The 25,204-nt window shown below is 38.9% G+C and overlaps 4 protein-coding genes across 5 annotated transcripts; 2 read left to right on the top strand and 2 right to left on the bottom strand.

Annotated features, from left to right (window-relative positions):
• The first annotated feature begins 249 nt into the window (after positions 1 to 249).
• On the top strand, positions 250 to 4,104 carry LOC106152231 (hemicentin-1). Its single transcript, XM_013525746.2, has 8 exons — positions 250 to 601; positions 1,063 to 1,169; positions 1,508 to 1,673; positions 2,029 to 2,093; positions 2,444 to 2,594; positions 2,976 to 3,145; positions 3,515 to 3,703; positions 4,069 to 4,104. The coding sequence occupies exons 1-8, from the start codon at positions 541 to 543 to the stop codon at positions 4,102 to 4,104; spliced, it is 945 nt and encodes a 314-aa protein (XP_013381200.2). The 5' UTR covers positions 250 to 540.
• A 604-nt stretch (positions 4,105 to 4,708) lies between these two features.
• LOC106152225 (uncharacterized) lies at positions 4,709 to 9,134 on the bottom strand. Of its 2 annotated transcripts, none has more exons than XM_013525740.3 (3): positions 8,527 to 9,134; positions 7,847 to 7,996; positions 4,709 to 7,109 (listed from the first exon to the last, which is right to left on the bottom strand). In XM_013525740.3, the coding sequence occupies exons 1-3, from the start codon at positions 8,555 to 8,557 to the stop codon at positions 6,859 to 6,861; spliced, it is 432 nt and encodes a 143-aa protein (XP_013381194.2). In that variant the 5' UTR covers positions 8,558 to 9,134; the 3' UTR covers positions 4,709 to 6,858. The 2 variants fall into 2 exon arrangements, with proteins under 2 accessions (XP_013381194.2, XP_013381195.2); XM_013525741.3 differs by having other exon boundaries at positions 8,592 to 9,133.
• Positions 9,135 to 10,997: 1,863 nt separating this feature from the next.
• On the bottom strand, positions 10,998 to 20,731 carry LOC147760772 (uncharacterized). Its single transcript, XM_087017278.1, has 2 exons — positions 20,680 to 20,731; positions 10,998 to 13,000 (listed from the first exon to the last, which is right to left on the bottom strand). Exons 1-2 carry the CDS (start codon positions 20,680 to 20,682, stop codon positions 11,855 to 11,857), a joined length of 1,149 nt encoding a protein of 382 aa, XP_086873404.1. The 5' UTR covers positions 20,683 to 20,731; the 3' UTR covers positions 10,998 to 11,854.
• Positions 20,732 to 21,058: 327 nt separating this feature from the next.
• On the top strand, positions 21,059 to 25,188 carry LOC147760771 (uncharacterized). The gene is made up of 2 exons (XM_087017917.1): positions 21,059 to 22,463; positions 24,122 to 25,188. Exon 1 carries the CDS (start codon positions 21,265 to 21,267, stop codon positions 22,456 to 22,458), a length of 1,194 nt encoding a protein of 397 aa, XP_086874043.1. The 5' UTR covers positions 21,059 to 21,264; the 3' UTR covers positions 22,459 to 22,463; positions 24,122 to 25,188.
• Positions 25,189 to 25,204: the final 16 nt, after the last annotated feature.

Below are 25,204 nucleotides of genomic sequence, written 5' to 3'. Positions count from 1 at the left end.
TAATAAACCATGAAAAATTCCCCTCAGTATCATTCTAATACATTATTTTATGATGTTCCTCCCGCAGACGGTGTTTAAACGCATTACTTATAGCTTGGATTTTCATTTCAGTTGTTTCGGGAATATCATATATTTTACAAGTCAAAGGAAAAAAAAAGAAAACTGATAATCCCTAATATACATACATACAGAGAAAGAGAGAGAGAGAGAGAAAGAGTTATTGTTGATCATGAGCTCTATGGCAATATTCACCTTTGTGGCAGTATATTGACCCCTGTGACTGTCATGCACTGTTGACAAACACTGATTAAACGCTGTCACCATGAGGATTATCTCAACTGAACGCGGGTATCTGTGGCAACAGTGATTAAAGAGACACGTAAACCAATATTGTATTTGGTGAAGTGTGGTTAAGGCCACGGCACAGATAACCTCGACAGAATATTAGTAGCAGAGAGGAAAATGGCAGAAGAGACAGGGCATGAAATGCTGTATTTTTTAAACTGATAATTGTTTTCTGCGACTGATTCTTTGTGCAGAATGTGGACGGTGGCGTACCTGATCATAGTGCAGTGCTTGTTCATGTGCGACGTGGCGCTCGGTGAGGGACAAAGAGTTTCTTTGCATAATTACAATACGGAAGACCATAGCTTTTAGTTATAGATATTTTTTTACTGTGATATATACTGTCATTGGTACAGTGCAATTACAACGAATCATAATGTTACGGTGTTGGTGCCAAGGAATGGGCTTATAATACTGAAATAATCATCGTATAGATAAGTAGCGGTATGTGGATAATTGATATTTGATACATGGGAGGGAAATGATACCACATACAGCACCGTAACCCTTGCCTATCAGATATGTGCTTTGATTATTACTGCATACAATATAGTTACTCGTTGTTTAAATTTGTAAAATGTATTCTAGTTATTTCAGATTTCACAGTTGCGTGTGAATGCAGGGGCACATCCATGTATTACCTGCACTTATTTAGATGGATTTATTTATAAAATGTTTACCATTATTATCAGATAAAGTTTAAATCTGTGTTTCTAGCTCAGCGTTCAATTAGAGATATTTTCAAGGAATTGAAGGATCTTCTTGGAGGAGACGTTTACAAGACAAACAAGGGACAGGTCAACAATACAGTGCAAGTTATAGAGGTGACCACTCTTATAGTAATAAATACCGTATATTTTTATATATACATGTAATTAATAGAAATCATGACATACATGTACATGTATCAAATTACTTGCAGTCGTTTTCACAATTCCAAATAAGCTAAAGACAAAAACATCCGGCTTAATCTTTTTGACATCTCAAGACAGAATAAAACATTCATTTTATTCGTCCATTTACCGTATTTTGAACGTATCCACACATTTTGATTGTTTGCTCATCCATTTATTCATACCTAGGATCTAGTATTTCTTGTTTACTGGGTCTTAGTTCACACCTTTGCATTAGCTTTTGGTGAAATCATCCCATGTTAATATAGGGATCAGTAAAAAATACAGCGGAGGTCACACTAGCCAAATTCCAGTGGTCCACAGCAGGAACAGGTTCAGACAAACACGTCATCGTGGACAGTCTGGTGTCAGATGTCTATGTGGAGGCTCAAGGAGAAACACAGACCCCATCTCTGGCCTTTTATCATCCAAATGGCACGTACACTGTACACTCATCTGTTAATTCGATTACATATTTTAACAGATTCAGATTAATGTATCATTTAATGTTAATCTAGTCTATATTTGTTTCTTAAACAATACATCTGGGCATGCTTAGATATCACACATTAAAAGATACGACCGCACCATGTTACAGTTCTAATGCTGTCCTAGTGCCTCTTTCTCAAAAAGACTTTAAACTTTAAGCGATCAAAAGCTGCATTTAAATAGTCGTCTAAGTCGTAGTAGGCTATGATTTTGAACCAAGGACGGACTTAAACTTCTATTCGTGAGACAATCTCCTGGAACTTATATCTGAATTTCACTATGTGAAGACTTAATTTTATAGGAAGCCTGTACTCCAGATTTGAAGAGACGCGGGCAGGGACATTAGTTCGTCGCTATCATATAGCAGTAAGTTTCTCTTATAAGTATCACAATCCGTATTTATCCATATCTGATATATCTGATTATCGTTCCCGAAAATTAATGACCAGCGTAATATATACATTTCAAAAACAAACACTGACATTGTTTTGAAATACGCATTTTTTACCACGGGATGTACTAATCCCACTTGCAATGCTATCTTTTTCTAGCGTTTATGATATGGATCAGAGTAATCATTCGCCACACCCGTTTTAGTAGTTTTATATATTTTATAATGTTTTATTATATGAGATTATATATTTCATCTTGCGGTAAATCATTTACCTGTACAGGTACGAGGTCCAGCATTTTATGCTTTTTTTTTTAAATCTCAGAATGTCACCCCAGGCATGTGGACAATACGGCGACAGATCAAAGACACGTACGACCTTGAGGTGACAGGGAGAAGCACGCTGGACTTTACCTATCAATTCATGGACCCTGACACCGGGGACATGTTCCCCTTAACAGGACTACCAATACCTGGTTAAGTATCGTATTAGTCCGCTGTTAAGTCAAAAACACATAGTTAATTGAGTTTACAATAAGTTAATTCCGTCATTTTTTCTATCCTGCCCTTGTACTTCATTCCATGGTTATGAAACTGACCTAAAATACACTGTATAACATTCATTCAACACCTTTGGAACGGTCAGATGAAGCTTGAACTTATCAAATAGTGGCTTGATGGGTCGTAGTGGGACCAATTGTTGCATTTTAATTCCAAAAAAAAAAATAATAATAATAAAAAATCCGAGTTTATTGGATGACATAATGTTGAGGAACAGGGATTACCATCTCTAGCGCCGGCCTCTCATTTGGAAACCCCTGTTCCTTAGCTTTGTATTGTTTGTGGCATTTTTCAAGGCACGGCAGTGAAACTTGATACGCGACTCACAGCAATAGACGACATAGCCAACGTGACCAGGGTAAGCCTCGTTGACGGCACTGCGCGGGAACTATATGGTACGACTCCTGTCCAGGGAGCCGGGAAAAATAGAAATACCTTTCGGTCCTCAGTGACGATTCCAGAACAGGTGGGTGACGTACATGTAGATACTGTGGACATGAACACGTGAAACAAATTGGCCCCGGGAATAGAGCTATATACATGTTTCAGAATGTTTTGGGTGTGTTTCCTTCCAGTTCATTTAGAAGTTGAAATTGAAATTCCGCAGTTTAAGGCATGGCGGCAGTAACTCAAAACATGAACAAAATAAAAAAATTAAAATGTTTGATTATTTTGCCCATGCTCAAAATTTACTTTTTCACTTAATGTTTTTGACGAAGCACGTACATAAAAAACGTGCCAATAAATATTACACCCCAGTTTTGAAAAGAAAGAGCGGCCCCTAAAATAAATGACAATGAATTCATCTCTGGTAACTTTACTCTTCTTATTCCAGCCTTTCCGAATCTCTCTACAAGGAACAGACAGGGTCGGTTATATTTTTGTAAGGCAACAGTCGGCCGCCATTTCGCTGCAAAATACTATGACAACGACTTGCGTACACGTATCATCAAGTACGTTGACTACAGCACACCCTACCGTCGAGGAACACAAGAAAAACCAACAGGGAGGGTCCACCTATAAGGTAAATTTATTACATATCGTAATAGTTTAGTATAGACTTTAAAGAGGTAAGAATGAGATAAAAAAAAATAAATATCTCACACTGAAGACAATGAACTAGAAACTTTGGTATAATACGTGAAGCCTTTTCTGTAGATTTCACAAAGAGAAGATATTGTATAGACCCGCCTCTGATGAACTTTACTTTATTACCAGTACACTATACACTTTATCCATCCATTAATTCGGGTCCTCCAACCTTCGGACTGTTGCTACGACACCATCGTTAAGTCATTTAACACGTAAATGTCACAATTAATAGTGCTTACAATTCGATATTATTCTAATTAGCACCTGCTCAGAAACGTTTGCTTTCTGTACTTCCAGCCTACCACAGTCACCTTGCTACGACACCATCGTTAAGTCATTTAACACGTAAATGTCACAATTAATAGTGCTTACAATTCGATATTATTCTAATTAGCACCTGCTCAGAAACGTTTGCTTTCTGTACTTCCAGCCTACCACAGTCACCAGTCTCTCAGGCGGCCCGTCCATTACACACACGTTATTTCCAAATGTATTACTGGCACTCATACTGCGGTGGTGCGTAAGTTAAAAGAATATGACGGGACTACATGTACCAATCCAAATATGCAACTGCAACACAAGTGCACAGATGGTTCCAAACACACATGGATGCCATGGATGGATGAAAAATTATTGTACGTGTGCTTGTATTCTCACTGGGGTCAGAACAATTTACCTTCGGTACCGTATTTTAAGGTGCTTATATGGCATAATGTATTGAACTACAGGATAGTGGTCAACAATTTTCTTCATTGGTGTGAGGCAAGTAGAGGATATCTAGAACGCTCGTATTAACAATACTATGTGTTTATGGACTCATTATTTATACATTCAAGTGAACTAGATAGTTTTATGATGTATGGTATTTACTTATTAATTTTATTGTGGTAAAACGACATGTACAGTGTATCTATACATTTGAAATTTGAAAACAGCCTTTGAAAAAGGTATCGCAGTTTTTATTACCACCTAAAATTGTCTCATGTGGTCGACTATACAAGTAAAAAACGTTGCTAATCCATTTATAATATGACTTAATTTTTCATCATGTTTTGTAGTTACTAATATTAGCATACAACATCAGAATTTATTTTGAAATCTGTAAGGCATTCTTTTCGTTTTCTTTTGCAATACACGAAGTATTGGGGCTCATTCCCATTGGAACTATCGGTCTATTTAGATCGATCCAACTCCGCCAGGACTCTCGCTGAATGCAATCAGATTAAAATATTATCACGCCTCCTCCAGCGTTAAGAATACAGAAAAGCTGTAGAATACACGAGTTCGTTGGAGACAAGAGGAGGCGCGTTTAAAACCTGTCAAGCTGACTGCACCAAGGCTGTATTCCCAGAGCTTTTAGATCGATCTATCACCGCGGGGAGTCTCACTAGATTACTTCAGATAATCCGGCTTAAATGTCCGTCCCGCCTACTACAAGCTGTAAGGGGGTAATTAACTTTCGTGTCCGCTCGGCTGACAGCTATTTAGCGTGAACCCCCAGGGAGTTAGGTCGATCTAAAGTAGATCGATTTAATCTCTGGAAATGGGGTCCTAGAGTCCCCGTGAAGCTGGATTGATCTACGTACACCAGTAGTTTCAGTGGGAATATTCACCTGAATTTACTGAATTTAACACTATGGAAAGAATGTTTACAGCCGTTTCTTTTAAATAAATGAGTCTGCCGGGTCAAAGTCCAGGGCTGTAGGATAAGGGAAATACTCGGGAGGGGGGGGATCAGCTGTTGCAGGCCTACAATATCAATATACGTGCAAGCAATTAATTTCGCCAGCCTGCGGTACTCGTGTAGACGCTACAGTGTAACTGAAAAAAGTAGGACTGGTTCAGATAAAGCGAAATGTTAGCATTTTATAAATGCCCTCTTCAATTATAAAAAAAAGCACTGATGGAATGCTCTCCTCCCCCTCCCTCTCTCACTTCTATGGCATTCTACGACCTTGTAGTTTGTTAAAGATCTCAACATGATAGGTTAAAAACCGTTTGCTTATTTACCATCTCGATAGTGTTTCAAAGATTGGGGTCCCAGTAAAAAAGTGGCATCGCACCACTGAAACAGAGAATATTATGCTACATTTACAACTGTAAAATAAAACCTAAGTAATCAAACTGCATTTCTTCACTGGAGTGGGGTGTGGGCATTGCCCTACTCTTACTGTGCTTTGGCACAGACTTGTTGACAAAGATAACCCACATAAACAAGGCCATAGATATAAGGATAGATATGAATATGGACCTCAATACCGCCCCCTACCCGCCCTGACAGCAGCGATAAACGCGTTTTGCCCCTCAGATAAACTATCATAGGCATTGCTTTACATGGGGCATCAAAATCTAAATATGCCCTTATTCACAATAAACACATAGGTTACTTGACACAACTTGAATCTTGAATTCCTAATAAATAAATGAGGGAAATATAATTAACCGAGCGCTGTCCCATATAACGATCTTTGCATTTACTCTTGTAAAGGTAAAAACGGTATCACTCGGCAGATGGATGACATAAATCCTTGTGTGAAAATGTGGCTCAAAGTTGTATCCTTTAGCTTAACACTACTTGCTTATGCGAACGTTCCCTTAAATAATCTGCATCCATTATAAATCCGGTATCCGCCTTAAAAAATTGCTGTTTTCCTCCACCTGCTGCCTTATAATGGACTGCAGCAATGGGTGATTTCCTGAACGATTTTAGATATGAATGTTACCTTATTATTGAATACCATCTTTGAAACGTTCTCTTCCACATATAATTCTAGTCAAATGCAGACTGAAAATGCTATAAATAATAATACGGGCGATCCCAAGGACTGTAAAACCATGAAATCGGCAAACGCACTTGACAGTGTCTGGATCTTTATAAAATTATAATATAACAAAAGCGAACAGCACCATGAAAGACGATGCTCTTTCACAATGTGCCAAATTGTGTGGTATACATGCACCTTAGCTGCACGATTTTGCTTCACTTTGATCCAGTCACCATGCATACGGCACATGTATTGTTCCACATGTATCTCGTGGCATACTGTACGTCCCTCAAAGCATTATATATACGGAGGGACTAAAACATCAGACTTGGGATGTGCCCACATTTTGATTCGCCTTTGTAACTTCCGAATAAGGCGGTGGAGACGAAGAATAGACGTCTACGTAGGGCGGGGGCTCGTCGCGTCTTTGGTAAGGAGGAGGTGCAGAGGGTACCGTCACGCCGGACACGGCATCGTTATTACTGGTCGACTGCGTCCTTCCAGCCATTCGGTTATCAGTGAAAGTGTTTTGAGCATTATGTTCATAGTCTATGGAAGTGCTGTCTGAGTTACCTGAAATACATAAGCACAGATTAAATAAATGTGTGTAAGTGGGATTCATCTGATAAAGTTATGAATGACGACTTTTTAATCCGAATAAAACGAAATTGCTATAGCATAAATGCTTTAAGAATTAGAGAGACAGAGATCAAAAGTTGAGTTTGATTGACAAAAATCGTTCAAAATTACAATGGAATCCAGAAATATTCTAACAACAACCTTGAAAACGGGCTCAGAAAAAAATAAATATTGGTGGACTATAGATGTATGCCATGTCCAAGAAAGGACTTTCAGATACACGTATAGAAGATGCAACTGAAATCTGTTCCATGCTGTATATTCCATCCCTGCTCCTTAACCGTTGTGTCTATCTTCATCGCCTTGGATAGCAAGGACATCTTGATAGTTTTGGTAATGCCTAGATACTAAGCATAGGACAGAGTGACTCTGGTTTTCAGAATGCACCCAATCGATGTGTGTACATTTCAAGCGCGTGATAACACAGGGGTTGAATCATTTCTATTCAACAATTCTTCATAAACATCGTTAAATAAGGGATGACTGATTAAACTGAATAAAAACTGCTGATAACGAAACGATAAACAACAGCATATTTAGGTAGTGCTATGATAAGAGGCAATTGTTGTTAGGTGTTTACATAGTTTGCTATGTTGTTCATATAGATACTAGTAGTTCTGTAGCAGAGAGAGAGAGAGAAGAGAGAGAGAGAGAGAGAGCGAATGGTTTACCTGCAGCCAGCAATAACCTCCTTCTCTCTGCAGGCGTTATCCCTCTAGTTCTGCCACTTTTGTAGCCAGCCCAGCAGCAGTAGGCCGCAAGCATAAGAACCACAAACGCGATGCAAGCGCTACCTACCGGACTACGGAAGAACTCCAAGACTGCAAACAGAAACGTGTGATGTTCAAGATTTTCAACCATTTGTGGAGATCGTTCCAGCATGTGTATCCCACATGATGCTTGTTACGCCTAGACGACCTCACTTACAATCTTGAAAAAATGTATTGTTTTCCCTTCACTGTATTCCCATTTTCAAAATATATTTCTCATTGCTACACATCTACAGTTATACATGTATACATGTAGTACGTTAGTTATAAATTCGACGAAAACTGTTGGCCATCGTTTTAACTCCAAAATATCCTTACCGTATCTAGTCTCTTGGTAAAATGAAATTACATCAGCTACTATCAAAATTTATTTGTAAAAATGTATAAGCCATGCTTTTTAACGTAAATACCGATATTTAACTGTTGAGAAAAGTTACGATTCTTGAACTGAGTTGTCCTGCCGTCATGAAATAAACACCGAATTTACGTCATTACCAAAAAACAAACCAACGGTCGAGGCATCAGAAGGACTGCCCACAATTAGAAATTTCCGACAAAAACCTACTGTAGTGTCAACTGACCCTTGGATGCCGCCAAATGTAACAGAGACATGCTGTTTTGTGACTGATTGCAAAAATGCCCTTACTGTTATCCATGGACCCAGCCAGGTAAACGGCAATCACATCAAGCCTCGGGAGCAGATATCGCTCACACGCTACCAAGCTCGGGAGACACAGGTCAAAACTGCTCACTCACATAGCAGGTATTCACGTGTGCAGCGTTTACAGAGACAATAGCTTATTGCTTGAACCGGAGAACGGAGAACGTTACCAGGAAATAGTCTACTGAGCATGTATGTACTATGTGTGTAGCCCCGGGTCCACCAATTAGGCCAGACACGCTTGAATGTGCCCACCGTTCCCCTCTGCCTCGATGTTGATATACAATAGTCGTTGTTGGTGAGCTGTACTCGGGCCAATGTCAATTGTGACTGCAGCAATGTTCATATATTTTGAACAATCGCATGATAAGCAAAGTGTGCCTATGCCGCTGTCCCATCAACCCAATTGATACCTTATCTGATGACGCATTGTACACGTTATCAGCGAACGCAGGGATGTCCTGGGTCACACATTGTTTAGCTGAATGTCTTTGTGTCCCTACATGTCAGTTACGTAAATTGTCTGATCTCTGTCTATGGGCATGTTGCTTAATTAAGTAAGTATATAGCCCCCCCCCCCCCCTCCCGTGAACACACGTTCTCACTTGTAACAATCGAAGCTGGATTTTAATGCAACAGCACTGTCATTACACAATGCAATCCGCACCCACTCTTAAGGTCGGACTGAGTGCACATATTGTGCCTTTTTTTCTACACAGTAAGTTCGATCTTTGGATACTATTTGAATACTTTCAGCGAGCATGATAATGATGGCTCCACGGGGTGTGTCTTTATCGGGCCCCACCCCCTCAGCAAAGGTAGTTCGTGAGAGACTGCAACACTTCTAAGACTGGGTTCCCATAAACTTATCGTACTAGCAGGATCGATTTAACTCCGAGGGGAGTCTCGCTTAATTGCATTCAGTTTAAGCGGCTTAAATGTCTGTCACGCCCACTGACGCTTTTAGGGGGCACACTTACTGAATGCAATTTAGCGAGAATCCCATCGGCGATAGATCGATCCTGCTAGTGCGATAGGGTTATGGGAGTAATCCCTAGTATACACAAGTAAACTATACTTTTATCTTCTCTCTCCGGTCACTGCCTCTCGTCTCTTGCAGCGTTGTCGGTATGTTTTAACATTTAAAATGTTTTGATTACATTTCAACGACTCTCAAAGAATGCTTGTCGATATTTCATTCTAAATATTAAATATATATTAAATTAATCTTTCAAAGTCATGACATTATTTTTTGTTTTCCTTTTTCTACTATGTGTTAAAATGCTGCACTGGTACTAATGTTTTTGTAACTTTAATATGGTGGTACGCAGAAGTGTCACTTAGAAGAACATTTAAAAATAATTTTTTGTTATATAAAATTTAGTCACAATTGAAAGTAAGGCGACCTGACAATATGATAAACTAATCGGTGACATTTATCTCACGTGATATTGTCACCGCCTTGTGCTCCAACATGGATTTTAAATAATGTATATCATCTTCAGGCCTACCCAACTACCAGACTCGGCACCGAATGATCCTGAATTCACCGGTAGATCAGACCACACAACCCGTTTTCAAGGTGTGTGTCAGATCGCATTACACAGTATCATACCCTGAACAAATTTTGAGTGGTGATGCAATGCTTTTCAACCCCGCTGAGAATCGTCACTATCACATCGCGTACTAGGCAAGAGCGGAGTCACATCTGATACTGTGTAATGCGAAGTTATATATTGATAGTCATGTACATAAGAAGCACAAATAACTATATACTATGTATTATCATTATAAAATTTAAAAAATACGCATAAACTCTTGCATATTTATGTCTCTATACATTATGCACAGTTTTCAGTGATTTCACCTGAATGAGATCTGCTTAATTTCATTGATTTTACTCGGTATACCATTTACATATATTTTATTCATGGTATAAATTTGTAAATTTGTCAGATAAAATGAGAGTAACAGTCTATAAGTAGTATTTTCAAATCTTAAGTTAATAAACATGTTATTTCTGTCCATCTATTAAAATCAATCAAAGCATAATGACAGCTAAAGGACATTAATATTTCAATCTTTAAATATTGAATATTATAAATATACCAAATGGGCCTACTTGATAAAAATATATCTTTATTTTAATTAAAATGCACCTCAACATGGCCACCATATTAAAACAGAAGTAAAAATCATAAGTAATCCCATCATTCCCACATTTGTTTATTTTCATAATTATATGGAACTTCTTAAAAAATATTTGCTACAACGACGAAGTCCACTCCTTTAATTACTGTATGCACATTGTTATGGTTAAATTAAAATTTATGTATAAAACAAAGGTTCTGTATGAAAGTTTTGTGGAAAAACACTTTCATATAATTAAAGTCATTTTAATAACACTTTATTATGATTGTGTCGCTTAATTGACCTTACGTGTATAACCCAAACCTGAATTCTTGCAGTTGTCAGGTCTTGGCATGTTAAAATGACGTCAAGAATGCTCTCTCCACTTGTCAAAGTAAAACTCCCAGTAAAGGCAAAATTTAGTTAATGACTTTGTTGTTTTAGCTGACTCTGCAGCTTTTTTCTCCACGACGTACGCTCTGTGCCTTGAGATGGTCCCTGCATTTGAACTGCCCCCAACTACGTTTTAATTTCATAATACCGATACTAATGACTTTTTTATCACGGCCGGTTTTAATTTGGCTTAGAAACACAAAGAATGTTTCAATTGACTGTTAAAAGCCTGCTTTACGACGCCTACCACCGGTACGAAACTATAGTGTAAACAACGATGCCTTGTCTGCTACTGGTATGTCTGAGCAAACATAACACGTAAGAGTAAAATCTATTCGCAGAACAAACTGAGACAGTTGCACTTCATCTAAAAATGTGGAAAGTTATCACAGTAAAATATTAAAACAAGGAAAACGTCATGTGATCTTTTTTGATATGATAGAGTAAGAAATTGGCAGTAACATCGACTGTACGATATACTCTTGTACATGTATGATGTAATAAATACAATATCTGTTAGCCTTATGGGCTATGTTCCTTGCATTCGGCTAACTGCGGGTTTGGCAGTGGACTATTTATACATATTGCCGACACATAGGCCTATCGAAGACGTCAGGTGTTTCAGCGACACTGAGACAGCTTGATCAGCATAAACATGACAGCGAGTACTGATAGCACTATGTGTCAAAGACGTTTGTACGACCAATACCACAGCATGACATTAGTTAGTGCAAGGGGAAGACATCTGGGACGAACTCGGGTTCGTCCTCGTCCTCCCCATAAAGAATCTTTTTCACTTGTGGCTGGTTTCTCCACTGCAAAATCCGTCTAACGGCAGGATGGGACGTATTGAATACAGTGGTTATAAACTTCGTAGAAACTCTGTACTCCATATCTCCCTTCCGAGTCGCACTTCCTTTGATATAAAAATACATTGGGCTTTTCTGAAAAGTCTGTAACAAAGAAACCCTGCCCAGGTTAATTGTATCAACTGTCATGTTCTTGATAAGCCATGAGCGCATGTAATCTCGCGCGATCGAGAAATTACCAGAATCGGGATAGGCACCTTTCTCCTTATTCTTCCAGTGTGGCCTCGAGTTCCTCACGTGCACAGCGTGGCAAATTATACGATACGAGTTATAAAACATGGCAGAAGTATGAATGACAAACCACTGTGGGAACCACCAGGACACGTGATCAAAATCCACTATGAGTGGCAGCATGAACGAAATTGTGTGCCTATGATATGCGTTGATATTTGCATCAACGTTATAACTGATACCCACTGTAGCCGGGCGCTTGGGGCGATTCATCCTAGGTGTTGGGTAGGCTACTGCGGGTTGATAATCTAGTAAAAACAGCTCTAAACGATCATACGGGTTGTCCGGTAAATCTGTCATCCACCAACGTTCCTGATCAGGCTCAGAAAGTAACAACACGTCATCATCGAGAAAAATGTAGTATAAATAGCCACCATCATCCCATCTGGCCGCACGGTCAATCGCTTCTGTCAGCAGTTTGTTCCGACCCATGGCGAGGGTACTATTGGGGAAGTACACGTCCCCTGTTCTGTCTTTGTACGTCAGCCAGATTATGTCCCGATCAGGTGTAGCATTGAGTCCTTGTATAGCATGCATTGTCGCACCTTGGATACAGTAGACAAACTGTGGAGAATTTTTTGTTTCGGTGGTAAATGTTGTGCTCTCCAATCTAGGAGAAGGATTGTTGTATTCACTAGTCTTTGACATCTCTTTGATTGGCGGCGGTGCCCGAAGAAGTGAAATATAACACAGTGGTACCAGAAGCCCTCCAACAACAAGGAGAAGCCAGAGTTTGAAGGTAGTCTTCATGCCTTCGGTATGAGGAATCGCCTGCAAAATATGCATTGGGAAATTTTACATCTTCAAATATACCGAATCCTTTTAAGGGGTGATCTAACATATTTTAAATGAATCTTTAGCTTAATGTATTTTAAATATCCTCATACATGTAGTACCTTGTTTTATTTCATCTTAACACTATTAGTGAACAATTTTATTAATTTCATTCTCATTTAGTGAATATAACTATTTACAACATTAGTCAAAAATGTTGTCCCACCCCCATTTCGATGTACTTTGTACGTCAGCTAGGCTGTCACCTTGATTGGTTAGAAAACGAATTGAACCAGTTATTTTGGGATTTACCCCAAGGTCACGTTATGATTATTATTCTCTTTCTTGTGCTATGACAGCCAGTTTAGAAAAAAGTAAAGAAGGGGTTGCTATCATTGCCCCATAGATAGCGTTTATTCATAGTCATATATCGCAGAATCATATATCATTGCAATCATATATTGTTGACCTCAAAAACTGTTCTAAAATTTCAAAGTCGAAATTATTTAGGATTGCCTTTTATATCAAATATAAAAAATATAGAAAACGCACGGGTAATTACGAGGGGCCTATTGTTCGATGTCAACTCCGGTCACGCTTGAGGGAGGCGCTTAACAGCGGGTGATCACCCCTCAATTCTTGTTCGGGAGATCGCACAAAATCTTTCAATTTTTAAAATTTTAGTTGCAAATAAACATTAGTATTATTATATTATATTACGAAGTGATGAATTTAAATTCATCTTTAAAACATTTACTACATGTACTTGCAGGTGCAATAATATATGGCAGCATGAAAATGGACTTATATTATAGTTAAGGTGACCCTTTCTGTTTCATATTTTCATATAACAACATTGTTTAATGTCACCTACCTAACAAAACACAGTTTACATTTGAGCGATCCAACAAACAAATAAGTGCAGGGTGTATAGCAAATCTTTATATATATATATATATATATATATATATATATATATATATATATATATATATATATATATACAGGTATAAGCTATCATTTAAGGCATCTTAGAGCATTAAGAACAGATGATCTGCGGACTAAATATGACCGACCCGACATGAAAGAAGAGCAGACTAATCCGTTGATGGTCTCCCCGCCTACACATACGCCATTAAACGGATTAGATCATGGCTTCGATATTTAATTGCTAGACCCCTGCAGGGACGGCGGGTGTGGAGGCGGGGAGACCCATCTGCAGATTAGTCAGCTCTGCTTTAATGTTGGTCAGCCATATTTGATCCGCGGATTTGTTAGTCCGCGGATCTTCTTCTGAATACTCTCTAAGATTATTACGTTCTTTAATGCCAAGTTAATTGAATTGCTTTGATACATCATGTGCATCTGAAAAAGTTCATTGCTGCGGAGATTCAAAGTATGCTTTTTACTTTTGCAAATAGTACTATTGGTAGCAAGGTAGCACTGGCAAGAAAGCGAGGGAAATCGAGTACTAATTTATGTCCATCATTTGACACTAAAAGGATATAACTGAGTTTTTCATGCATCCAATCGTAACACTTTTGCTCTCATGAACATCTGCGATTTCGCAGAAAATGATTTGACATGCTACAAACAGTAAAGCAGCACCATCTCTAAAGCCCGACAAGCCGAATGCTCGATAATGACCGAAGTTGGCAACACAATTAGTCTGAGAAAAAAGCTAAGCCTACCTTCCTGTGTCCAAAGCTAAACCTAAATGTACATGTACCGTCCGTAAGGGCAATAACGTCTTTACAGAAAAAAAATGTCAGAAAAAATTTCATCTTAATCTGAAGTGGAAGTTAAAAAAGTAAAAAAAAAACTAAAGCATGTCCATCTTCACCTTTAATGTTACAGTAAAAGTATAATAAATTCTATCTCTCACCGTCATAAGCTTGCTTTGGGCTGGTAAAGTGGTGTGTGCAAATGTCCGTTAGGCCACATTTTTTTATTTTTATGGATGACATCCTCTGGGTACCCCAAAATCGGTGCGAGAGGGCGAAAAAAAAAAGCAGTCCAAAAAAAAAAATACTGCTTAAGTAAAGGAATGCTGTCAGTACACGGCTGGAAACACAAATTTTACCACAGAAACACGTATCAAACTAACAATGTCTTTATCCATGCTCTCAAAATATTAAAGCATTGTGAATACTTCGTAGAAATGTAAAAAAAAAAGTCATGAATAGATATGCTGCATATTACCAAATCTATTTAAGGTTATTTCATGCAATTTGTTGGTATAGCAATCAATAAAACAAATATCAAACAAACAGTGTGTCTTTATTTGTATTCTCAGAATATTAAAGCATTTTGAGCACTTCACAGAAATGTTTAAAAAATGATGCAAAGATATGCTTAATACTACCAAATCTATTAAAGGTCATTTAGGATGCCATTTTGTCTACTTCGACTCACACGAAGCAGCCAAACTGCCAGGTGGCCTGTCCGACCTTCAGCCCACCAAATACCTCGACGCCCTTGTCGACCCTTTTTTCGCTACAGAAAACATGGTATGTGCTGCTTTGTACAGAATGTCACTGAAATTTTTCGGGCGATAATCGCTGGCTGCCGCCAGCCTTTCGCACAATTGTAAAAAGGTGATGTCTCCATGCCCAATACCAATCCAAAACGACGGCGCCTGTTCTCTTTATAACTTTCATTGTCGTGTAATTTGAAAGTAATCCTAAAGATGAATTTGACGGCAAAACGGCCACATTTCCACGTGGCGATAATACGCATGCGCAGAAAGCTCATTTCCTGGCAAATTCAATAACGACGTTTGCGACAACCGACTTCGTTGGGGGCTGAGGGGGGGGGGGTCGGAGAACGGGCGAAAATCGGCGCGCGCGCAGGATGTCATCCATAAAAATAAAAAAAGTGTGGCCTTATGTGAAGAAAAGACGACCTCATACAGCAGGTACATTGTACGTAAAATGAACACCTATTTACAAGCAATTTGAACCTTTGGTCCCGCACCTTTCATGGATACAAAGAATGAATACTAAACGGTCTGTTGGGTACGTGTCGGTAGAGCAAGTGATATATGTATATGGAAAGGAGTTGTGACGCTTTTATGGAATATGGATCAATATGTACAGCATCAACGCCGTTTCAACACTAATTTAATCAAAAGAATGAGCACTGCAATTCGATGCCAGGATTTTTTTTCCTGAATGGCTATGCTGTCACCTTTACTCTTTGACATTTATATTACTGATATGGTGCATGGTCTGGGTAAGGGCATTAATGTTAATGATGTGCTGATTTGTTTGCTCCTTTATGCAGATGACGTTGTGCTTTTGGCCAAGAATGAGAAGGATATACAGTCAATGCTTGATGTAGTGCACAAGTGGTGTTACATGTATATATTTTTGATTTTGTATTTTTCCTCAATAACTTCTATTTCTATTTCTTTTTCTCTTTTTTCTTTAATTAAACGGGATAAACATGTTCTTTTGGATGTATTTTGTGGTGATAGTATGTTCAGGTGAGATGCCTACATCCCGTTACGAATGTGTTTGGCGTCTGCCCTTTATACTTGCTCTTTATTCTCTCTACCCCTCCTAATTAAAACGTTACGGTGCACAACACAGTACTTATTGCATAGTCACACGCCTGTGCACCACCCAAAATACTAGTAAGCAGTACTCTCTGTCTAACCGTATATATATATATATATATATGAAAGGTTTGTTTTCAAACTTCACTCTACTTCTGCGCCGTGCATCAGTAGAGTGGGTTTTATAACGCTTGTACATTCGGTCGAGAAACAAGTTTTCTTTCGTTCAACGTTAAGGTAACTTCTTCGACTTAACTTCCTGATAACATTTTGATTTCCTTTTTTATGTACAGACACAGATGTGTCTGTACATATAGCCGTCACCTGCGTCTGTCGTCGTCGCCGTCGTCGTCGCCGTCGTGCACTTTCACCGATAACACGATAAGTGAAAAACCATTTTACCTTTTGGCTTGAAACTTACAGAACTGATGAATATTCATAATAAGCAGGTCAAGTTCGAAAATCAGCATGATCGGGTCACTTTTAGGGAATTTATGCTGTTTTTTCACTTTTTTCAGCATATATGCAGCACCGATAACACGATAAGTGGAAAACCATTTTACTTTTTGGCTTGTCTTATACGCTATCTAGGTATTTCGTTCAGGTTTTAGCATTATCTCCGTATTATTTTTGTTACTTCAGGCCATTTTCTTTGCACTATTTGTGTTTGCACCCAGTTTTCATGTTTTCAATTAAGTTTACGTTATACTTTTGATTCTGTTACTTATATCATTCTACTTTTCTTTCAGTCTTTACTCTTTACGTTTGATTTGGGAATGAAGACCAAAAGAAAAAAATCAGTCAGTCTTCAGATTATTCTCGACTAAGTGCAGTTATACTTGCTTATATTTCATGACATCTGTTGTAAAAATAATGCAACTTAAAACATTCCCATAAAAAAATTAAAGTAAAAAGATTAAAATAAAAATAATTTAATTAAATTAACAGCTCAGCACGCAAGAATGAATTATATTTAACCTTGCCGTAGTGTACAGGTCACGGATCAGAACTTGGTACTTCTATCAATTAATGTTTCCATTTGTCTTCCTCCGTTGCACCACCAAACCATGTAATTAAAGCAAACAGTAAAATTCCTTATCGGAGCTCTGTAAAACTTTATTAAAATACTTATCGTGCTACCAAAACTCTTAAGCTTCTTTACAAATAATTATAATACTGGAGATTAAATACGTACGACATCTAATGCCCCTATTTCACACAGACCACGAATCCCACGAATGGCCAGGAATTGCTAAATTTCAGGATTCGTGGTTGAATCGTAATCAGTTCGTGAAGTTCTTAACAGATTCGTATATAATCGTAGTCAGTTCTTGCAATTCTTGATCAATCGGGAATTCATGGCAAAAATTTTGAGCTGTTCAAAATTTTGGCCACGAACTCCCGATTCCAAAAAATAGTGAAAAATAGTGAATTTCTGGACAATATTCGTGCGATTCCAGCCGAATCCCACGAATATTCGTAACACTATCGCACCTGTATCGTAACTGAATCGTAGAGCGTGTCGAATTTGACCACAATTCCTGGCGATTCGTGAGATTCGTGGTCTGTGTGAAATAGGGGCATTAACAGTTACTGTCCACTAGGAACCACTAAGCGGCAGATATATTACATTGCTAGTTACATGCAGGCACTTAATAATAGCACTAAATAACGTCAACAGCATTGCATGACTTAATGCAAGGGGAGGACATCTGGGATGAACTTAGGTTCGTCCTTGTCCTCTCCATAGAGAATCTTCCTCACTTTGGGCTGATTTCTCCAACGCAAAATCCGCTTAATGGCCGGATGGGACGTGCCGAATACAGTGGTTATGAACTCCGTAGAAACTCTGTACTCCATATTTCCCTTCCGCCTCGCCATTCCATTAATGAATGAATACATCGCCGGTTTTTTAAAAGTTTGTAACAAAGAAACGTTGCCAATGTTCATGGTATCAACTATTATGTCCTTAATAAACCATGTGCGCATATAATCTCGCGGTAATGTGAAATCACCGGAAGCTGGGTACGCTCCCTTCACCTTATTCTTCCAATGTGGTCTAGGGTTTATCCTATATACGGTGTGGGTGTACATACGGTATGAATTATAAAACATTGCAGAAACATGAATGACAAACCATTGTGGAAACCACCATGACAAGTGATCTAAATCCTCTACGAGTGGCAGCATGAAAGAAATGGTGTGGCGATGGTACGCGTTGATCATTGCATCAAAGTTGTAAGCTATGCCAACTGTATCAGTTGGTTTAGTCTTCATATTCGTGGGTCTTGGGTAGCCCACCGCCGGCAGAAAATCCAGTAAAAAGAGTTCAAAACGATCATAAGAGTTTTCCGGTAAAACTGCCTCAAAACTTGTGTTCTGAACAGTTTCGACTATCACATCGTCATCGAGAAATACGTAGTATAGATAGCCCCCATCTTTTTTCTCGGACGCACGGTCTACCGCTTCCTTCAGTAGTCGGTTACGACCCTCAGCTAAGGTGCTATTGGGAAAGTAAATATCCCCCGATTGGTCCGTGTACGTCAGCCATATTATTTCCCGATTCGGTGTTGCTATGAGATTTTTTACAGGGTGAACAGACGCACCTTGAATAAGGTAAGCAAATTGTGGCGAATCTCTTGGTTTGGTGGTAGAGGCTGTTCTCACAATTGTGAACGCATTGTATTCACTCTTCCTTGGCGTCTTTTTGGTGGTCGAGGGTGACCACAGGAAGTTTATGAACAACGTAACCAAAAGCCCTCCAGCAATAAGAAGCCAGAAATTGTAGGTCGTTTTCATTGCTAAAACTGATTGCCAATCAATGAATGTTTTCAATTTTTAAAGGAAAATCCCGCACACTCTTTGGTTTCTCAGTCTCAACGGAAAATCTTGGAAGTTGTCAAAATCAGCGCAAATTTACTCCCGTGCAGCACCAGCTAATAAAACAGCCATTTTTGCCGTCCTCCAAGCAAATAAACACCTTAATTCCCTCTAAAAAGTTACATACTAACCTCAAATTTCACATAAGGTTCTATGATCCACACTTCCCTCCAAGCAGCAAACTACTGACCTTGAACTGGTTTGGTTAGTAAAATATCATGTGACACAAATCATGTGACATGCGGATTGGGCCTTCAAATGATACATTTCTTAAGTTCAGTGTGATCACAAATAAGGTTTTCAGTTTATTGGGGCAATGGTTGCATGAAATAATGAAAATATAACTTAAATTTAATACCGAAGCACCAATTATGTCTCTCGTTTTGCGAGAGTTCGCCTGACCTATTTTCATTGGAAATCCCGCAATTTTATCACGAGGGTGGACAGGTGGAGTGAATTGTGTGGTTAGTTTCGAATTGCACCAAAACTTGCAGAAATTTCTGACTCACATATGTAAACTATATTTGAAGATTTTAATGAGGTGGGTATAGATTTTCAACAGAAGTCAGAAGTTATACTTTATACGTTTTTTCGTCAAAAGTGTATGCCTTCCCCCCAACTTCAAGATCAAGATTACATGTATACATAAGGTAAATATCTAAGTTGCAAGTTATAGTATACAATGTATCATACATATAGTTTTGTTAATAGGGGGTGTTTTTCATTCTGCACTGTGTGACCTAGCTACCCCCAACTCATTTACATTAGTTTTAAGTCATTAGATTTACTTAATTTTCATTTGGCAAGTCTGAATAATGATCGATACGAAAGCAGTTTACCAGCGCGAGCACCTGTCAAGACTCATTTGATAAGTATTCGGGATACATCTTTAATCTTCAATTAGGGCCTATACACTTTTAATTGTTTTACAGCTATATCACCGATAGGCCTACTCCCCCGCACCGGTAGCCTACATCCCCGCACCAATGCTCCCCCGCACCGATACTCCCCCGCACCGACACTCCCCTGCAGTATCGATGCGGGGAAGCAATGATGTAGGGGAGTATCGGTGTGGGGGAGTAACGGTGCGCCTACATCGGCAATTTTACTGGGGATGTATCGATGCGGGGATCTGTCGGTGTGGGATCTATCGATGCGCATAATACATAAAAATTTACTAAGGGGAGCGGGGGAGTAGGCCTATCGATGCGGGGGAGTAGGCCTTACGTAGGCCTACCATTAAATATGTGGATGGGTGGTGGTCTTCCGTAGTAGGCTAAGTCTTGATACATGTTCTCAATTTATGTAAATGAAAATGCTTATCTTTAACCATGGTCCCTAATAATTTATGTTGTAGGCCTATACTAGTGGTAATTTTTTTTTTTCATTGCAGGAGAAAACGAAGAGTTTCAAGCAAGTAGGCATAACAGGGAAAATTGGTGCTACATGATTTAAAAGTGATCATGACGATATCAAATAACCTTTCAGATATTGTTGCTTATATAATTGTTTCCATATCTCTGTTGATAGAGATATAAAAGATATTTTACTGAGTATTTGGACAGGACTAATGCCACTAAAGGCACAAATATAGATTTGATGGCCAATGCATGACGTCAAATCTTGAATTCTTTTTCGTAAGAAGAATTTCGTTGGTCTTAACTGAGATCCGGTTGCGCGCGCAGGGCACTTTAGGTTGCACGCTAGTTGAAGCAAGGAGTCTTGGTGCAATACTCCTTGGTTGAAGGGCGAATTTGTCTAGTGGCGCTGATCTTTTTCACCGAAACGTGGTTTTGGGTGATTTTTATTGTGCACGTGGTGCATGCTATATCGTTATAGACAGTGGTCTTGCCGTTTGCAACGGTATTTGGCGCAATTTCAGTCAGGTTTCGTCGTCTGCTTCTGGACACGTGGTGTCATGGCGGACGAAACTACATGTAGTACCATTACTAAAAATGGACCTGAACACGTGAGTGATGGCAGGAAGGGTAAAGGGAAGTCGGCTTCCAAAAACCCTAAGTCTGTGGAGAAATCCTCGTCAGAGGATAATATTATGTCATTACTTGTATCTTTAAAAGCCTCTGTGGACGCTCAGGACGGCAGGTTAGAGAACATCGTCAGCCGTATTGATAATATGGAGGCGCAATATTCTCAGTATGACGACGAAGTTTACGTCGATAATGAATGTGTTGAGTCGGTGGAGGCAGGCACAACGGGTGAAAAAAGGAAGTTGGACTCGTATCTTCCCGACACGGAAGACAACCTGTTTAAGCACATGGCCAAGAAGTTTAACATGTCGGAGGAAATGGCCGACAACGTGGATGATGTGCTGGCCAAAACTGTGAACGATCTTTTTATGAATGGCCTGGACGAACAACATTTAAACGAGTTGATTAAACAGAACCACAGGCCAGGTAACTGTGATTACCTGCAAGTCGTGAAAACCAACCAGTTGATATGGGACCAGGTCCCAGGTTGGACCAAAGCAAACGATAGGAAAATGCAAAACATAGCACATACTTTGGTTAAAGGTGCAAACATTTTAGTTAAAACTGTAAACCAGATGGCCTTATACGAAAGGAATCCAGAAAAGGACACGAGTGATCATATTGGCAGCATGATCGAAAACTGCAACGATGTCCTAGCACTCATGGGACATATGAACAGGAAGATAAATATGACAAGGAAAGATTTTTTGAAACCGCAATTGAGCGGAGAATATGCTCACCTCTGCAGTCATGAGCTGACTTACAGCCAAAAATTTTTATTTGGAGACGATCTTCCCAAAATGGCAAGGGATATAGAGGATTGCTCAAAAATCAAACATAAATTGTTTGACAGATCTCTCAGAGGACGTAGAGGACGTGGTGCCAGAGGCCGTGGATCTGTGTACAGAGGTGTTAATCGACCTGCTGGAGGGGGAAGACCCAGAGTGTGGCAGGATGATCCTGGAGCAGGGCCTTCTTTTGCAAAAAACTATGTACGCAGGGGACAGAGGAATCTGCCCAAGCAATAAATGAGGTAAATAATTATTTTGAAGCAGGTAGATTGGCTGACTTTATTGATCAATGGAAACTGATTACAAGTGACCTATTTATTCTTGACATTGTAAAGCATTGTCATATTAATCTAGATTTCAACGGTGGGATTCCCGCCATTGTGAAATCAAATTGCAAGTTTAATAGGTTAGAAATGTCCATTATTGACATAGAAATTAAAAAATTATTGGACATGAAAGTGATTATTCCTGTGAATAGTGAAGCAGGCCAAATTTTATCACCGATTTTTTTGAGACAAAAAGAAAATGGTGAATACAGATTAATTCTGAATCTAAAGAAATTAAATCGGTTCATTCCATATCAGCATTTTAAGATGGAAACCTTTGAGAAAACCCTACCATTGATAACCAAAAATGTAAAAATGGGGTCTGTCGATATCCGTCATGCTTATTATTCAATTAAACTTGCAGATGAACAGCAAAATTTTTTTAGATTCCAGTGGAGGGATAAAATCTACCAATATACCTGCTTACCCAATGGGGTCAGTGAAGGCCCGCGATTGTTTACAAAACTTCTTAAACCAGTTTTTGGGAAACTGAGAAGTTTAGGTTATGTTAGTTCAGGGTACATTGATGACAGTTTAATAATTGGCAGTGATGATTTAGAATGTACGGAGAACTTAAATGCAACAGTTACACTTCTGTCCAAATTGGGTTTCATCATAAATGAAGACAAATCAGTTTTGAGACCAACAAGCAAGTTAAAATTTTTGGGAAATGTTATTGATTCTGACAAAATGATAGTAACACTGCCACTTGACAGGCAGGAGAAAATAATTTCTGCATGCGAAGAGTTGTATAATGTTTCAAAGGCACCTATTAGACAAGTGGCGAGAGTCATTGGGTTGTTAGTAGCAAGTTTTTCAGCTGTGGATTATGGCAAACTGTACTATAGGAAGTTAGAAAGAGCAAAGATTAAGGCTTTACAAGAATCGAAGGGTAACTATGATGCACCCATGATAATATCAAACAGTATGAGGTCAGATTTAATTTGGTGGATTGTCAACTTGAAATCCCAGCATAGGGTTATTGCTAGACCAAACCCCTCAGAGACTTTACATACAGACGCATCCACTTTAGGTTGGGGTGCAAGTTATAAAAACAATAATATTGGAGGTAGATGGACGGATGTAGAGGGTAAATTGCCTATTAATGTATTAGAATTAATGGCCATTTTGAATGCACTCAAGTCCCTCAAACGTGATCTTAAGTCAAAGCATATTAAGGTGATGTCAGATAACACTACGGCAGTGTCATACATTAACAACATGGGAGGCACAGTTTCTGAAAACTGTAATAAAGTAGCATGTGACATATGGATTTGGTGTATATCACATGATGTCTGGTTAACATGTACACATATAGCTGGCAAAAATAATGAGGCAGCAGATAAGGCTTCCAGAGAATTCAAGGATGATCTTGAATGGAAATTAGACAGCAAGATTTTTCATAAGATATGTAATTTTTGGGGAATCCCAGATATAGACTGCTTTGCATCTAGAATAAATGCTCAAGTAGAAACATATTGTTCATGGAAGCCTGATCCAAACTGCTCTTTTGTTGATGCTTTTACCATTGACTGGGAAACTTTTAACTCAGTTTATTTGTTTCCACCTTTTAGCTTACTGGGAAACTGTGTGCGGAAAGTCAGACAGGACAGAGCCAAGGGAATCATTGTAGCACCAATGTGGCCCACACAAGCATGGTTTCCGAGACTGATGGAATTGTTGGTGGAGAAACCAGTCATAATACAGAAAAAGAAGAATCTTTTAAGACTTCCTCACCTGCAGTTGAAACACCCTTTGGAAGGGAAATTAAGACTGATTGCTTGCAAAGTGTCAGGAATAGTTTCAGAGAACGAGGATTTTCAGAGGACTCTACCAAAATACTTATGTTGTCTTGGAAAACAGGGACACAAAAACAATATAACACACACATTAACAGGTGGTTTCAGTACTGTAGTAAAAGGACGATTACTCCACTTTCGCCAACTTTGGAAGCAGTAATCGAGTTTTTAACTGAACAATTTAATAAAGGTTTGGGTTATGAGAGTTTGAACACTGCACGTGGAGCTCTCTCAGCTTTAGGAATAAACTTTGATGGATTCAGAATTGGAAATCACCCATTAATTATCAGATACATGAAGGGTGTGTTTGCAGCCAGACCATCACAACCCAGATACACAGAGGTGTGGGATGTTGAAAGAGTATTGACATATTTGAGGAAACTTTCTCCTGTTAAGCATATAACTCTCAAAGATTTGACATTAAAGCTAGTGATGCTCATGGCTCTGACTCAAGCTGCACGTACACAAACTTTGCAGTTGTTAAGTTTTCAAGGTTATAAAAAATTGAGAACTGAGTTTTTGTTCAAGTTAGATGGTTCTTTAAAACAAAATAGGCCAGGTTATAATGTTGTTTCAGTATCTTTTAAGGCCTACCCTCCAGACAGGAGGCTTTGTGTGTATACTGTATTGAAGGAATATTTGTTTCGCACGAAAGTCATGAGAAATGACAAGAACTGTGCACGTTTGTTAATAAGTTACATGAAACCACATCATAATGTCGCAAGAGACACAGTAGCAAGATGGATAAAAACTGTTATGAGTAGAGCTGGTATAGACACTTATACATTTAGCTCTCACAGTGTTAGAGCTGCAGCTACCTCTAAGGCAAAAGCCTCTGCAGTACCTATTTCAGTCATT

The sequence above is a fragment of the Lingula anatina genome, chromosome 7, assembly GCF_051362555.1.
Source record: "Lingula anatina isolate TDL-2025a chromosome 7, LinAna3.0, whole genome shotgun sequence".
NCBI lineage: Eukaryota > Metazoa > Brachiopoda > Lingulata > Lingulida > Lingulidae > Lingula > Lingula anatina.
Note: the sequence above shows the minus strand (reverse complement) of the source record. Positions and strands in the feature narration are given on the sequence as shown.

Bases quoted from the DNA above. Each gene is read 5' to 3' on its own strand.
- LOC106152231 (XM_013525746.2), top strand. From the start codon at position 541: ATGTGGACGGTGGCGTACCTGATCATAGTGCAGTGCTTGTTCATGTGC. The intron at 2,595-2,975 runs GTTAAGTATCGT...GCATTTTTCAAG, and splicing joins AACAGGACTACCAATACCTG to GCACGGCAGTGAAACTTGAT. The intron at 3,146-3,514 runs GTGGGTGACGTA...TTCTTATTCCAG, and splicing joins CAGTGACGATTCCAGAACAG to CCTTTCCGAATCTCTCTACA.
- LOC147760771 (XM_087017917.1), top strand. From the start codon at position 21,265: ATGCTATATCGTTATAGACAGTGGTCTTGCCGTTTGCAACGGTATTTG.
- LOC106152225 (XM_013525740.3), bottom strand. From the start codon at position 8,557: ATGTCTCTGTTACATTTGGCGGCATCCAAGG. The intron at 7,997-8,526 runs GTCAGTTGACAC...TTCTGTTTGCAG, and splicing joins ACATTTGGCGGCATCCAAGG to TCTTGGAGTTCTTCCGTAGT. The intron at 7,110-7,846 runs GTAAACCATTCG...TATGTATTTCAG, and splicing joins GAGGTTATTGCTGGCTGCAG to GTAACTCAGACAGCACTTCC.